Source organism: Bubalus kerabau, chromosome 2 (genome assembly GCF_029407905.1).
Source record: "Bubalus kerabau isolate K-KA32 ecotype Philippines breed swamp buffalo chromosome 2, PCC_UOA_SB_1v2, whole genome shotgun sequence".
Lineage (NCBI taxonomy): Eukaryota > Metazoa > Chordata > Mammalia > Artiodactyla > Bovidae > Bubalus > Bubalus kerabau.
In genome coordinates this window covers 103,770,485-103,787,097 of record NC_073625.1, presented here as the reverse complement: position 1 = coordinate 103,787,097, position 16,613 = coordinate 103,770,485, and the positions used below count along the sequence as shown (strand labels likewise).

At 41.8% G+C, this 16,613-nt stretch overlaps 1 protein-coding gene across 1 annotated transcript in view; it reads left to right on the top strand.

Moving 5' to 3' along the window:
• The first annotated feature begins 12,586 nt into the window (after window positions 1–12,586).
• CCDC80 (coiled-coil domain containing 80) overlaps window positions 12,587–16,613 on the top strand; it is a 36,697-nt gene continuing 32,670 nt past the window's right edge. Inside the window, exons 1-2 of the mRNA XM_055568153.1 lie at window positions 12,587–13,364; window positions 13,777–15,677. Of these exons, the coding sequence (XP_055424128.1) occupies window positions 13,788–15,677 (1,890 nt within the window). The 5' untranslated portion in view covers window positions 12,587–13,364; window positions 13,777–13,787. The remainder of the gene's footprint in view (window positions 13,365–13,776; window positions 15,678–16,613) is intronic.

Sequence of the window (16,613 nt, the reverse complement as noted above, 5' to 3'; positions counted from 1 at the left end):
TGATGTATTCTGCATATAAGTTAAATAAGCAGGGTGACAATATACAGCCTTGATGTACTCCTTTCCTGATTTGGAACCAGTCTGTTGTTCCATGTCCAGTTCTAACTGTTGCTTCCTGACCTGCATACAGATTTCTCAGTAGGCAGGTCAGGTGGTCTGGTATTCCCATCTCTTTAAGAATTTTCCACAGTTTGTTGTGATCCTCACAGTCAAAGGCTTTGGCACAGTCAATAAAGTAGAAATAGATGTTTTTCTGGAACTCTCTTGCTTTTTCAATGATCCATCGGATGTTGGCAATTTGATCTCTGGTTCCTCTGCCTTTTCTAAAACCAGCTTGAACATCTGGAAGTTCATGGTTCATGTACTGTTGAAGCCTGGCTTGGAGAATTTTGATCATTACTTTGCTAGCGTGTGAGATGAGTGCAATTGTGCAGTAGTTTGAGCATTCTTTGGCATTGCCTTTCTTTGGGATTGGAATGAAACCTGACCTTTTCCAGTCCTGTGGCCACTGCTGAGTTTTCCAAATTTGTTGGCATATTGAGTGCAGTACTTTCACATATCTGAGTGTAGATATGCTGAATCACCTAAAAATATGACCCATAGTCATGCATAATTGCATTAAACGACTGACATCTGAGGGGATGCTTCAGGCCTTGAATAAACTATTTTCAGTGTAAATAATTAATGGAATTATCTTAAATTTCCCAGGTGACACTAGTGATAAAGAATCCATGGCCAATGCAGGAAACATAAGAGACCTGAGTTTGATCCCTGGGTCAGGAAGATTCCCCTGGAGGAGGGCATAGCAACCCACTCCTATATTCTTGCCTGGAGAATCCCATGGACAGAGGATCCTGGAGGTTATAGTCCATAGGGTTGCAAAGAGTTGGACATGACTGAAGCAACTTAGGATGCATGCATGCATCTTCAATTTCCAAAGAATTTTCAGACAGAACAGGCTTAGACTTTTTCTTTGAAGTTGACATACATTGGCTATTTTTTCTGTGGATTTGTTTAAATAATTTATTAAAAATTATTAGTACAAAGCATCTTGTTTTACATGTTTGTTTTCAGATCATTTAGAGGGGCTCTTTGTGAGAGTACAGAAGGTTTGTGTTACTCAACAAAAATTTAATCCTGAGAAAAAGCCATTAAAGTCAATCTATCACAACAGGTACTGTCATAGCAAATAATTTAAAGTTTGTTTGCAACCTTATCTTGAAATCTGATAGGAAAATAAGAAGTTTGTTTTGAACTTAACAAATTGAGTTATAATTGCAAATGCACACTAAATTCTTTTGTTTTTCTTTTCTTTTTTTTTTTTTTGCCACACCACACAGTTTGTGGGTTCTCAGTTCCCCCCAGTAAAAGCCCAGAATCCTAACCACTGTGCCACCAGGGAACTCCCTACACTCACCTTTTGATTTGGGGGAGAGTAAGATTTTCCCACAAGACTATGTAACATGACCTAGTATTCATCACTTCACGGTTGGACTTTTACAGCATGGCTCCTATGAGGATCACATTTTTAAGCTTATTCAATGGCTTAAGTGATATTCTGAAAGACTTACTGTCATCTGTAAACTTTCACTTGAGATTCCAATCATATTTTCATTCTTGTTGACTTTCTCTTGTCATTTCTATTTGTTAATATCTCTGCATGTAATTTCAGCAATTGTTCACCATTTATAGCTAGATAAAGTTGTTAATTGATGGCAAAGTTGTTACATGGATAAAAAATGTTTGGAAATTAACTTTGTAAGTGGACAATCTGCTAGTAAATATTTCTGTTATGATGACGCTTGCTTCTCTACTTTGTGCCTTTAGATGAAAACTCTGATAATCTAGTTCATGTAAATTTTTTTTCATAAAGAATCCAGAGAAATTCATCAATTCACATATAGTAATCATAGTAACCATAGACTCCTACAATCTTTAAGGCTAAACTTTCACCTGAGTTAGCAACTCACCTAATGCTTAAATTCTCTGCTAAGGAATCCCTATTTTAACATCTTCTCCAACAGGGAGTTTCCTGCTTCCCCACGCATCTTTCTTCATCTTTGAACAGCTCTGATATTTATAACATATTTTTCTTAGCAAGCTGAAATGTTATCTAGTATTTGAGCACATGTAAGTACAGCTGTCAGGATGCTGGAAAAACACAGCGGGGAAAAGGGAGGAACAAAGATCAATTGGGTTATTTTTCCATTGAGGTAAATCGAGTTTGAATAGTTGGGTGAACATTTTAACTGGCTCCACTGCAGTTGAAAACATAAGAAAGAAATTCGTTCTTTTAAGCATCAGATTGTCACTATGAATATCGGTGAAACAGGTAATTTCAAATATCTCACTAAGTACTGGTGTCCTTTCAATAAACTGGTGAATATCGTTCATCTACACATAATAAAATGTTTATTTTACAAGTAAAATACTTCTTAAGGGACTTCTCTGATGGTCCAGTGGCTTTGATTCCTTGCTCCCAATGCAAGGGGCCTAGGTTCAATCCCTGGTCGGGTGGGGAACTAGATCCCATTTGCTGCAACTGAGAGTTTGCTTGCCACAACTAGAGATAAGGTGTGTCGCAACTAAGACCCAGAGCAGCCAAATAAATAAATAAATATTATTTTGATGGCTAAGTCAAAGATTTCTTTTGGCAAATGTCACATTGCACTTGAAAATATGTGTGTTGTTTTCAAATATCTTTCGATATTGATTTCTAACATAATTTCACAGGGATAAGCGAAGAAGACTGTACGATTTCAATACCTTTAGACCATGAAATCTGTGCACATTGTTTTATGTCCTTGGATGTGTTCCAGTGTCTCCTAGTTTATAGTCTGTGGGAACTAGAATAGAATTTTTATCCTATTGTTGTGTGAAAATTGTATAAATCTTAAATTATGTTGAATTGGTTCACAGTTCAGGTCTTTTCAGTTCAGCTTTTCAGGTCTACCATATCCTTCTATTTCTCAATATATTCATCCTGTTAATTTTTGAGAGTTTGATATCAAAATTCCTACTAAACTTTTTAATTTACTTAAAAATAATTATAATACATAGTGTGGAGCTATATGTAACCTTGTGTATTTTTCAAGTCTCCTGTAAATGTGTTATCAAACTTTCATAGTTTAAAAAAATAAAAAATTTTAAAAATAAGTAAACATTTAAAAAACTTCTTAAAGATAATTCTGGATTTAAAATATTGCTTGATGCTATATTTCTGTTTATAATCACATACAGAAATCTTGAAAATTTAGACATACTAGCTCACCATGAATAGTGCATATACATTACAATGTTCTTCTATCTTGATAGATCTTAAATTAAAAATAAAGTCACAATCTTTCTTTTAAAAATAACATAAATTATTTTATTTATACAAATAAAATTAAAACCACAATCTTTTTTTTCTGCCTTTTTCCTTTTTCTAAGTTTCAAATATAACTGGGTTAATTTAGGTCCACCGTGGTGAAAATAAATTCTTTTCATCTTATTCCAAGTTTACACTCAGGCAAATTTTGTAATAGCCAAGTTGTTAAGACCCATAATTAATGAAATCAGTGCTCTTCAATTTCCAAATCATACAAATGAGCTGCTCTTTAATTGGAAACAGAGGCTCTGGGCTCCGCTTTTCCTTCAAATATGGTGGTGTTCTTTTTTCAATGTACCCTGTGAGATGTATCTCTAGAGGGTTGGATAGTTCCAGTGAATTCAGTGCTGCTAATACTCAAACTATCAAGTAGTTTTTTCTTGAAGAACATGGCTTTGAGTCCACACATTTTTCTTGTTCCTCAAGGCATCTTCTACACCATATTCATCTGTTGATTAAAGTTCAAAATCTTCTTTGCAGGAGGCAAGCTCAGGGTGCCGATCCCCACTTGGGTATAACATTGTAGGCATACCATCTCATTCCTCCTTTCAACTTAATCCAGCTTCACAGCATCACCAGGTTTCCATCGTTGCTGCTAGCATCAATGTCAACTTTGCCATCTCACTTCTAGGCCAGGGGACTTTGAGCTTTCCTTCTCTGAAGTTCTCTGCTTACCATTGAGGAATTTGCAGCAGGAATGAAGCATCAATGTTCGAAGACAATGAGAGTGACAATCATTTGGAGGATGGATTGGAAAGGATGCGTCTGGTGGCCAGAAAACCAGTTGAAAGACTATTACAGTCTTAGAAATGAGAGCCAACAGAAGACACAAAGTGTAAACACTGCTCTGGCTTCTGATTTCATGACAGATTGGCACAAAATGCGTAATAAGTGAATCTCCATCCAATGCATAGTCATTCTTCTTTATGTTTGATGCTTAGCACCTCTGTCTGGCCCTTTAGCTCCTTCCCATGTTGTTTCACTTGCCTTTTGCCTTAGGCTGGAAGTCTGAGTTTATGACTGCTCTGATGTGAACACCATTTCTCCCACCACTGAGCCGGTATTAGCCATATTTCATACATTAAAAATAGCCATTCTCAATAGAGACAGATTCATAGAGACAGAAAGTAGAATTGTGGTTACCTGGGGCTTAGAAAAAGGAGGAACAAGTAGTTATTGTTTAATAAGTACAGAAGTTCAATTTGGGAAGTTTAGCAGGTGGACAATGGTGATGGTTGCATAACAACATGAATGTAGTTAATGCTGTCAAACTCTACACTTAAAATCACTGAAATGCCAAGAGTTGTGGGTATTTTACCACAATAAATAAAAAAAGACTTAGAACTTTTGAAGCAAATCAACCAATAATCTTCCCATACTTCAGGATGTTTTATTGGTGTGAGCTGACAAAGTTCCTGTCACTTACAGCAGTTAGCAGTAAATTTGCTATTATCTGAACCATGAAGCACTCTAATAAAATCATCTTTAGAAAAACTTGAAGCCTATTATTTTTATTTAAAAAAATATTCACATTTTTGTAGATGAAGAAACTGCAAAATAGTTCAGGGAGGGTGACACCTTGCCCATGTCACACAGCTAGTGAACAGTGAAATGAGGACTCCAGTCTCAGGTTTGTTTGGCTGCAAATTTTGTGCTCTTTTCTCAAAGGCAAAACAAATCTTATCCAATGAATGAGTGAAATCTCCAAACATGGAAACAGTTCTCTAATCAGGAATTTTTTTCAATCTAAGCTGCTCCTCTCATTTTGATGCAGTTACTCACTAACATTTATTTGTGCTGACTGAATTTTCCCAATAGTTAATGCCAAGGATTCTGCCAAAATCCACCATCACAAATTATTTGTAAAGGGGACCACATATTTTTATTTCCCACACTTAACTTTTAAGTAAAAATATTATTTAAAACTTTGGAATGTTACCTGTTAACATATTCAGAAGGAATTCTACTTTGAGCTTTTTAACTTGCTTTGAAGACCACTTTATATTTGAACTTCATTCTGGAATTTTTGTAACAGATTTTGGTTAAAAGCATTTAAGTTAGAACAATACCATTTTTAAACAGAGATTTTTGAAATGTGATTTTAAGTCACAAATGAATGTGACTTAAAAAAAACTAGAGTTCAAATTAAAATCATTGATTTCAATGTAGTCATCTTGGGAGACTGTAGATAATGATGTATCAATTATTCATTCATTGAAACACATAATAAGACCTTTTTCTATGCCAGACATTCAGAGAATTTTTAAAATTCCTTTTTCATATTTCCTCCAAAGCCAGTTAGTGAATTGTGCCAGAAACTTGTTACTTCATGGTCTTTTATTATTTTGACCCCAACCAGAATTATAAATTTGATCATCCACCTCATTCAACAGACTTAGCTCCTAGAGAATATGACTAAAACTCAACTCCAGCATCAAAGGTTGAAGAATCGATGATCGACATTGAAGGCATGCCTGATTCTTTGACATACAGCATAAAACCACTTTGATGAAATGAGCCCCTGAGCATGTCTGATCACCCCATCTTAAATGGTACCTTTCTTCATTCACTATTGCTTTTCCCTTCATTGCTTTTCTTTAGAGTGCTTACCTCTCACTAACAGAATGTAAGTTCTATGAGAGGAGAGACTTCTGTCTATTGCTGTATTCCCAATACTGAAATAAAGCCCAATACATAAAAGGTGCTCTATAAGTGATTTTCAAATAAATGAATGAATAAGAGATTTATATTGTTACATAAAATGTTATGCCTCAATGTCACAATTTCACAACTCAATACAAGTATAGGGTTTAATTTTAATGGTTTACAGTGCTACATCTTTTGTTTCTAATATTATTATTTAATCAAGATAAAGAAATGCTCTGGTTCATTAACAGTGGATTTTTTTTTTCTTTTCTTTCCTTCTTTAAAGTGTTATGTTGTACTTGGGTTGTGTTCTGGTATCTTGTCATTGCTTCTTATAACTGCATTTGATTGGTATAGATTTATAATACTTTTCCCCTTAACTATATGCAGGGTGTTAGGAATGATGCAAAATAAATGTAAGGCTATTCTATGTTCTCAGAAGATTAAAGATCTGCTTGGAAGGACAAGAATCCATATTATAAGGACGGAAAGTTCAGAAAAGTGATGCTCTACTGAATATCTTCTTAGAGAAAGGAAAGAGATTCCTATTGGAGTTTCTGGTGAAACTGTGGAAGAGATAGTTACAGGGCCTGCATGTTGCAGAATGAACTGAATACAATTTTCATTTTCACCAAGAACTTTATTGAGCAATGTATTCATTAACCAAATGAACCTTTTGGCCAACCCAATAAAAAATGGCCTCCTTCTCTTCATCACCTTTCACTCCCTTCACTCTTAAAAATCTCTTTCAAGCATATGTCTAGATTTGTATATTTATTCATATATTCTTGTCTGATTTCTATTATTGGCACAGAAGCTCCATGAAATCAGGGAGTGTTTGTTGCTGTATCCCCAGTGACTAGAACAATGCCTGGCATTGAATAAATGTTGAATGAATGAATTGCCATCCTCATGGTCAACCCCTTCTCATATGAGTAAGGTGATGTCCTGAGTGATGACTGAAACCTGAAGTGCCAGGTCAGTACGGAGAAATGAGTGAGAGACAGGGCAATCCTAGCAGGGCAGATGCCAGAGACGGAGCCAAGATGGGAACTGGGGCAATGAGAATTAAAGACCTGTCAGGCAATCCAGCACAGCCTTCCAGACAGAGTATCTTGAACTCTTGTAGACTCTAGTGGACTTTAGAACTGATGGAATAAACCAGGCAAGTTTTCTGGGTGCCACATAGTGGCTGCCATGGGAAGCCTCTTTCACGATAAAGCCTGCCCCGTGAATCAAAGAGGCAAAGTCTTCAATAGGAATGAAGCCATAGTCACGCACTGAATTTTTACATGAAGAGAAAGTTGGCAGTACTGCTGCAGACAGTATAATTGACTAATACTTGTTTATCTTCTCCAATGGGCTGTGGGCTCCTTAGGAGAAGAGACTGCCTGGTACTCTCTCATTCTTGGTATGAAGTCTGCACTCTTGACAAACATTTGAGAGAAAGGTTGAAAGAAGGGAGAAAGATATTGGATCATTGCTCTTTACTGGGCTAAAGGCATGGAGAGCAACATATTCAGAATTGTCCTCTTGAAACCTGATTGAAATAAACTTTTGTATGCATTAAATAGCCAATAGTTAACCTTGAACTCAGTATAGCTCACCCCCTCCCAATTCACAACTAAACCTTCAAGCATCAAGTTGAGTGGTTAAAGATATAAAATGTAAGCATTAAAGATTTTAAAAGAGCCATTAAGTCATTCACAAAGTTCCTTAATCTCTACTGTGGTGGGGGGGGCGGGCGGGGGGCGGGGGAGGAACCTTTCAATTTTCTCTAATTAAGACTTCAACATTTTCTTAATTAAACAACTTCCCATCTGGAAAATAAAAGTCTTCAAGGCCCCGCCCCGCCCACAAAATCTCTGAAAGTAATCAAAACTAAGTGAATTTTTTTAAAAATTAAAACTATTCTTCCCAATAGTTTTGGCCACCATTTATTTTTTAAGGAAGTGTATGTATACCTAACTTCAGATTAAACCTGGAGCTTATTGACATTTCAGAGATGGTTTCAGAGTGTTTCTTTGTGGGGATTACCCTTTCTCAAAATTTCTCTGGGCTAAGTTCATGGTCATTGTAGGCTTTCCCCTTGACTTTGCCATTTTTTTTCTTTAGTTTGTCCTACACAAACTAAAGAATACTACAAAGAATGTCCTACAAATACAAAAAAATGTGAATCCTGAGAAGGAGAAGGATTCATTTTCATTCATAAAGACATAAATGTGGCTGAAGACTGAACACTAGTTAGAGTTACAAATGGAAAGGAAAAGCACACAGCATTACCCTCAGTGTGAATATTGTTTTGTGTCTCTGTCACAAAAATGTGAAAAAATGGCTCTGTTATTCTTCCTGCTGAGGGTATAGGTTATCACAGAGTGGGAGAGGTGGTTTCCCTTCAAGACCACACTGAAGAGTTTACAGGTTTTTTTCTTCTTTAATTTTTTTCTGGTTTCCTCTTAAGCAAATGGTTTTTTCAGGCAATGGAATAATACAATGAATCTAGTCGGTAAGGTCCATCAGGTGTTACTCTGTGTAGGGAACCAACTAGGCTAGAAATCAAAGTTTCTCTCGGGTGCCTGGGAAAGGATATCTTGCTGAGTCTTGGTCTGAGGTCACTGAAGCCTTGGTTCCCATCAGGTAGTGCATCCTCTTCTGGAAGCCTCCTTCCACTTACATTTTCATCAAATAATCACCCCCATCCCAGAGTCTCTAAAGCAAATCTGTTTTGCTTCTTCTTTCCTTCCCTCCTTCCAAATCACTGTGCTACCAGTGTCAGGCAGGGTCTTGTCAGTGAATTAGCATTTCTAAAATCTAGTTTTGAATTTTTTTTCTTTTTACCTTTCTCTGACTCAACATCAATCCCCCCACCTCTCTCCTTTCTTTCCCTTTTTTTATCTGCCATTAGTGTTTCTTTTTTAGGTTACAGAAAAAAAATGGACAGATCTAGGTAGGAGATGGATCTCTTAAATCATGGACTAGAAATTGATTTATTACAAATCCTGTGTCATTAAGGGCTTTTCCAGAAAGGAGTACAGGTTAACAGCTCTTATCAGACCTGTGCTCCCAGAACTTGCCTTGCAGGCTTTTCTGAGGTCTCAGAAAAGGCTTTAGGTTTTGAGCCTGAAAAATTCTGAACAGGCAGGAGAAGCTGCACATTGCCAGTGTGTCTGTGGGGTGGCTGTGGGGTATGGGGCGTTGGGGAGTCCCTGGAGCGTACCTCTCCCGCATATGTGTTTAGCGCGCCATCTAGTGGCAGAAGCTCATAGACGCGAAGGGAAGAGAAGAAAGCCTGAGTCCGGAAGACACAGCTCAGGGTTGGGCTGGCTTCCCCTTAAGGTTAAGTACAGGTCAAATAAATCTAAAGTGGTTTTGTTTCAACTCTACACATTGCATAGGTGAAGAATGTTGTGCACACCGTTGGGAGGCTTCTAGAAGCCATGGGATATTAAAGAAAAAGGATAAAATATGTTAAGGACCTGAATTCTGAAAGATATAGGAATACCAGACCACCTGAACTGTCTCTTGAGAAGCCTGTATGCAGGTCAGGAAGCAACAGTTAGAACTGGACATGGAACAACAGACTGCTTCCAAATAGGAAAAGGAGTACGTCAAGGCTGTATATTGTCACCCTGCTTATTTAACTTATATGCAGAGTACATCATGAGAAACACTGGGCTGGATGAAGCACAAGCTGGAATCAAGATTGCTGGGAGAAATATCAATAACCTCAGATATGCAGATGACACCACCCTTATGGCAGAAAGTGAAGAAGAACTAAAGAGACTCTTGATGAAAGTGAAAGAGGAGAGTGAAAAAGTTGGCTTAAAGCTCAACATTCAGAAAACGAAGATCATGGCATCTGGTCCCATCACTTCATGGCAAATAGATGGGAAACAGTAGAAACAATGGCTGACTGTATTTTTCTGAGCTCCAAAATCACTGTAGATGGTGATTGCAGCCACGAAATTAAAAGACGCTTACTCCTTGGAAGGAAAGTTATGACAAACCTAGATAGCATATTCGGAGAAGGCAATGGCACCCCACTCCAGTACTCTTGCCTGGAAAATCCCATGGACAGAGGAGTCTGGTGGGCTGCAGTCCATGGGGTCGCTAAGAGTCGGACATGACTGAGCAACTTCACTTTCACGTTTCACTTTCATGCACTGGAGAAGGAAATGGCAACCCACTCCAGTGATCTTGCCTGGAGAATCCCAGGGACAGCGGAGCCTGGTGGACTGCCATCTATGGGGTCGCACAGAGTCGGACACGACTGAAGTGACAGCAGCAGCAGCAGACAGCATATTAAAAAGCAGAGACATTACTTTGCCAACAAAGGTCTGTCTAGTCAAGGCTATGGTTTTTCCAGTGGTCATGTGTGGATGTGAGAGTTGGACTATAAAGAAAGCTGAGGGCCGAAGAATTGATGCTTTTGAACTGTGGTGTTGGAGAAGACTCTTGAGAATCCCTTGGACTGCAAGGAGATCCAACCAGTCCATCCTAAAGGAGATGAGTCCTGGGTGTTCACTGGAAGGACTGATGTTAAACCTGAAACTCCAATACTTTGGCCACCTGATGCAAAGAGCTGACTCATTTGAAAAGACCCTGATGCTAGGAGGGATTGAGGGCAGGAGGAGAAGGGGACAACAGAGGATGAGATGGTTGGCTGGCATCACCGACACGATGGACATGAGTTTGAGTAGGATCCAGGAGCTGGTGATGGACAAGGAGGCCTGGCTTGCTGCAATTTATGGGGTCACAAAGAGTCGGATACAACTGAGCGACTGAACTGAACTGAATGTTAAGGACCTATTAAGAAAGGCAAAAAGTACTTCTCCACAATTATTTTAGAAAGTAGGACTCTAAAACTATAAGCTCTCTGGTTGAACAAATTAATGAGACTTTTCTATGAATATAGGAAACAAAAGCAAATTGAAGGAAAAGAAGAAAGAGAAGGTGTGGGAAGAAAATGAAAGGGGGAAGAGGCAGGATAACCCAATGCTTTGTAGACAGTTCTACATCTGGGTTCAAATTTCAGGGCCACTTCTTAGCATTTGTGTGACAGTGAGCAATTACTTAAATTCATTCAGTCTCAGGTTGCCCATCTGCAAATGGGGGATGAGCCCACCTGTCTCTTTGGGATGCTTTGAGGGTTAAATAAAAGCATATATGAAAGTGCCAAGCCCAGAGCCTCATTTGAAAATGCTCAATAAATGGTAGTTATTATTAGCAGAGAGAAGACAAAAGGAAGAGAAAGGAAGGAAGAGAGGAGGCTCAGCAAGGGATTGTGTAGAACACATTATGATGTGAGAAAGGAAGTCACATCTAGGACTGTGCAGTTCACCACTAGGCATTTGATCACCTTAACAGGTGAATTCCATGAAAGGAAATCTCTGTCTTCAGGGGACAGAAGGTCTCTGCCTGAAGCCCATGTTTGTTCTGGACTTACAGAAGGCCAGAACAGAAAAGCTCCACAGAAGGCCCTTCCTCCTTGGCACCCCCCAGGTCTTCATGCTGTGGACTGACAACCTGACACTCAACCCTCCACAGATCTTCAATTCAGTGCCGGGAGCTCATGTGAAGGAAAAGTAAATGACCAGTCAGAGATGATGCTGATGAAAAGGAACACCCAGGGACCAGGTTTTATCCAGAGAAGGTAGACATTAACATGATCTAGCTTACAAGAGGCCTCCTGAAAACACTGATTCGCCACTGTCTGGGGCAGTTAATACTGACTGAATGCACTTGGAGAGGCTGGAAGAAATATCTGTATAACCCGAGGCACCTTCCTTCCCTGCTAAAAGCTGATTCCTCATGGCAGATCTGTGAGGTGGATCCACAGAGCTGCTTCAGTATCTCCAATATAGCTATTTCTAAGGATTGTTTAAAGCCCTCTGGATACTGGAAGCCTCTGGAGTGCAAGATATTGCAACACACACACACATACACACAGACACACACACACACATGTACATACACTCGTGCCCTCTGAGGAAGCTCTTAGCCTACGACAGCCAGAGCTCAGAATTGGAGGTCGTAGTGGCCTTTCCCTGTGTAATGGCTGACCACAGTCTCAGGGGAACAGCAGCCATTGCTTGCATTTCTAACCTTTTACCAGCTTCCTTTCATGCCAAGGAGAAACTAGGAATAAGAATACAGTAATATGATCCCCAATTAGCATAAAATAAAAACAACCCAGCCATGTTTTCCATCGGCATTTCCAACCTCAAATGAAACCCATGAAGCAGAGAGAAAGAGATAAAAATATATTCATAGAACTATAAATATATATATACTGTCTGTATATGTACAGCCAAGCACTCTGACCCAAATGACTATCTGTCTCTGGAAAACCAAGCAGTCAGATGTAGAAATCTGAGAATTTTTCCTTTCCCAAGCACAGTGTGTGTACAGACAGGAAGGGACAGTGTCCTGATGACTCAGTAGGGAAGGGGTTAAGTTCTCAGCCATCCTGTTCCAAAGTGATTTATGATGATGTTCAGTGTTTCAACACCCCCACCCAAAGAACAGCCCCTTCTCTCCCTCCCAGTCCAGGCTCACCGCTCACCATGCTGAAATGGGAAGGAGGCGGTGTTTTGCTGATCTGTTAAATTCTTAGTGAAGTTTCCTTGATTTCCAGTGGCTGCTGTTGTTTGAGTTTGGTTTGGATCAAAACTGAGGTTGTCCTGGCATTTCTGGGACTGAATCCAGGCAAGAGGAAGAAGAAAAAGGAGAAGGAAGAGAGGAGAGAAAAGGTGGGAAGAAATAAAGGGAGGAGAGAAGCGTAAGGAAAAGAAAAAAGTCCTTTTCAACATCACATTCCTGTGTTTTCCCTCGGCCTGGAAAACATATTAATCCCAGTGCTTCTACGCTCGGAAACAAAGAGACTAAGCCAGACTGTGGGGGAAAGAGTGATAAGAAGGATCCTGGAACTCGAAAAGGAGAAAGAGTGAGATTTAGAAATAGCTGGGACTCCACTTTAAGGGGCGTCCAGCGCTGTCAGCCGGCCGGGGGGGATTGGCATTCGCAGACACACAGCCCGAGCAGAAGCTGCAGACAAATGGAGATGCAAAGACTTAAAAGGACAGCTCCTTTCACCTCATTCTACTTGTCAAGAAGGTAAAAAAGCACAGCCAGAAAGAAAAGAAGAAAGTTCAGCCCTCAGGACCGGACAGGCGGTGGTCTGTGTGCGGCTCTGGGCGCTGGGGCTGCAGCACACCCCTTTGTATCGGCCAGCCTAGCAAAGGAGAAAGAGAATTGGGAGGAAAAGTATTTCATCTAGGAACTGTCCTGGGAGCACACTTCAGATTGCTTTTTAAAACCTCTGCATTCCATCTCCATGAGCCACTATGTAAGTGTGTAATCCTGCCTGTCTTTACTGTGTTTGTTTCTTTGTCATTTATTTGAAGAAATGAAATAGGAATGTTGTCATAATTAATATGCTCAGTGTGCATTTTCTCTGGAGCATCAGACAGTTGAAACAGTGCAAGCATGCTGAATGGGGAACTGATTTGAGTTTCCTGCTTAATGTAAACTGTCTCTGCTAAGCACTGACAAATTACAGGGACTTAAAAGCAACAGGATCTCATCCGATTTTCCATTCTCTGACCTCCCTCCTTCTTCTCCAACTACCCCTTCCCCCTCTCCTTGGCAAAGATAGATAAAGAGATAATGCCCAGCTCTGTTTGCAATTAAATGATTTTCTTTTTTTTTTTTCCTCTGCCCTCCCCTTTCTGTGTTTTGACCCTGCTGTCTCCCCAAAGAGGACTGCACAATGACATGGAGAATGGGACCCAGTTTTACTATGCTGCTGGCATTGTGGCTGGTGTGTGGATCAGAACCCCACGGGCAGACCATGAATAGAAGGAGCCGTGGAGGGCAGAAAGTGCCTCTGGTTTCCGCCGTCAACAGAAGGCCAGCTCGGTTACTGAGGCACACGGGGAGGTCTCAGGGAATTGAGAGAACCACTCTGGAAGAACCAAACCTTCAGCCTCTCCAAAGAAGGAGGAGCATACCGGTATTGAGAGTAGCTCATGCCACCACACCGCCAGCCTCGCTGGGCATCCATGGGGCCCCAGTAAGAACTCAGCAGAGCCCAGGAGCTCGGAGCTCTCCCCGAGAGATGGTCCGAGATGAGGGGTCCTCAGCTCGGTCAAGAATGTTGCGCTTCCCGTCTGGGTCCAGCTCTCCCAACATCCTTGCCAGCTTTGCAGGGAAAAACAGGGTATGGGTCATCTCGGCCCCACACGCCTCGGAAGGCTACTACCGGCTCATGATGAGCCTGCTGAAGGACGATGTGTATTGTGAGCTGGCTGAGAGGCACATCCAGCAGATCGTGCTGTTCCACCAGGCAGGCAAGGAAGGAGGCAAGGTGCGAAGGATCACCAGTGAGGGCCGTGTCCTGGAGCAGCCCTTGGACCCCAGCCTCATCCCAAAGCTGATGAGCTTCTTGAAGCTGGAGAAGGGCAAGTTCGGCATGGTGCTGTTGAAGAAGACCCTGCAGGTGGAGGAACGCTACCCTTACCCGGTCAGGTTGGAGGCCATGTATGAGATCATCGACCAGGGCCCCATCCGCAGGATAGAGAAGATCAGGCAGAAGGGTTTTGTGCAAAAATGTAAGGCCTCTGGAGTCGAGGGCCAGGTGGTAGAGGAGGGGAACAATGGTGGAGAGGCAGGAAGGCCAGGCCTGGGCAGTGAGAAGAGGAAAGAGGAGCAGAGGAGAGCCCAAGTGCCACCCACCAGAGAGAGTCGGGTGAAGGTGATGAGAAAACCGGCAACTACTGTGGGGGCCCCTCCCCGACCTCCTCCAACCCCACGGGCCACCACGCTGCCTCCAGCTCCGGTCACAACAGTGACGCGGGCCACGTCTCGGGTGGCGACAGCAGCTGCAAGACCCACAACCACCACGGCCTTTCCGACCACCCAGAGGCCCTGGACCCCCCGAGTGCACCTTTCTTCGACCCCCCACAGGCCCCCCGCAATGGTCGAGGTGACCACTGCCAAGGGGCCGGTGGCCTCCGAGAATCTCTACCCTCCGCCCAGGAAGGAGCAGCCCAGGGAGAGGCCGCCGACCACTAGGAGGCCCAGCAAGGCCACCAGCTTCGAGGTCTTCACAGCTGCCCCTTCCATCGCCATCTCCGAGCCCAGCACCAGGGCCGGCGCGGGCCGTTTCCGGGACAACCGCACAGACAGGCGGGAGCATGGCCCCCGGGACCCCAATGTGGTGCCAAGTCCTCACAAGCCAGCAAAGGGGAAACCTCCCAAAAAGAAAGCCCAGGACAAAATTCTTAGCAATGAGTATGAGGATAAGTATGACCTCAGCCGGCCGACCACCTCTCAGCTGGAGGAAGAGTTGCAGGGGGGAAATATGCCCCCCAAAAAAGCGAAGGAGTCTAAAAAGCACGAAAAACTTGAGAAACCCGAGAAGGAGAAGAAAAAAAAGGTGAAGAGTGAGAAAGCAGACAAGTTACTCAAGAGTGAAAAGCAAGTGAAGAAGGACAAGGCTGAGAAAAAGAGCAGGCAGGAGAAAGAGAAGAACAAGAAGAAAAAAGTGGGGAGGACAGAGCAGGATGGCCACCTGAAACCCACAAAACCCTTCACTCAGAATCCCAGGAAGCTGGTGACCGACCTACTGGGGCCCTTTGAAGGCAAACGAAGGCTGCTTGTAAGTAATCTTCTCCTTGGTATTGTTCTGTAGGCTGTGGCAGTGTTAGGACTTGGAGTGTTATTTTTCTAAAATCACATTATTGGATAGCAGGCTATGGCTAAACAGGTAATCTGTCAGGAAGATCAGGAGGTTTGTCAAAGAAGGACAGCCAGGCCAGTAGCTCCTTTTGACTTAGATATTCTGTCCTCTATCCACATAGACCCATGGCCCTAAGCAGTCGGTGACTGGGGGTTCTTAGCCATGAGCCCAGGGAAGCACTCAGCTGCTTCTGTGCTCAACTTCTTCCAAACCCACCAGACCCATCCCCCTCTTACAGCTCTCTTCCACGGGACAGTTCTAGATACAGCTCCCTTCTGCCAAGTTCAAAGAAGAATAAAAGAATTAATAAAATGGAATGCATTGATGGCAGTCACAATTTAGGAAAAGGATTTCTTTCTGCATGAGCTTAAAAACTAGAAGCATGTGTATGGGAAAATAGCAGGTCTATATCAACAGTTAGGTCTATATCAACAATTGGGAGACTCAAAGGGGAAAGTGTAGCAGCCTGGTTGGGGAGTGGGTATGACTGGTAGTGGGGAAGGGTCCTTGTTTGTCTGGCCCCACAAATATATTTTTAAAACCAGCTAGCTAAAATTTTTCTCCTAAAGCCTGCCTCCCCCACAACTGCCCGACTACCAGTAAGAAGCAAAACGAATGAAGTGTGGAAGCTGGGTTAATTGCTCCATTTTCTGATCCCTTAGAGGCATATCTGAATTTGGAGTCAAGATGTCATGTCAGTTTCTACTAGAATGTGTGTGTGTGTGTGTGTGTGTGTGAAAAAAGAGACATGAGGCCCTATTTCTACTTTGCCTGTGGTTCTGAGTGCCCTGGGTGCTCAGCAAGTCCCAGGTCCATCTCAGTAACTCTTTTGGCCATTCCTTGCCACCATCCAAA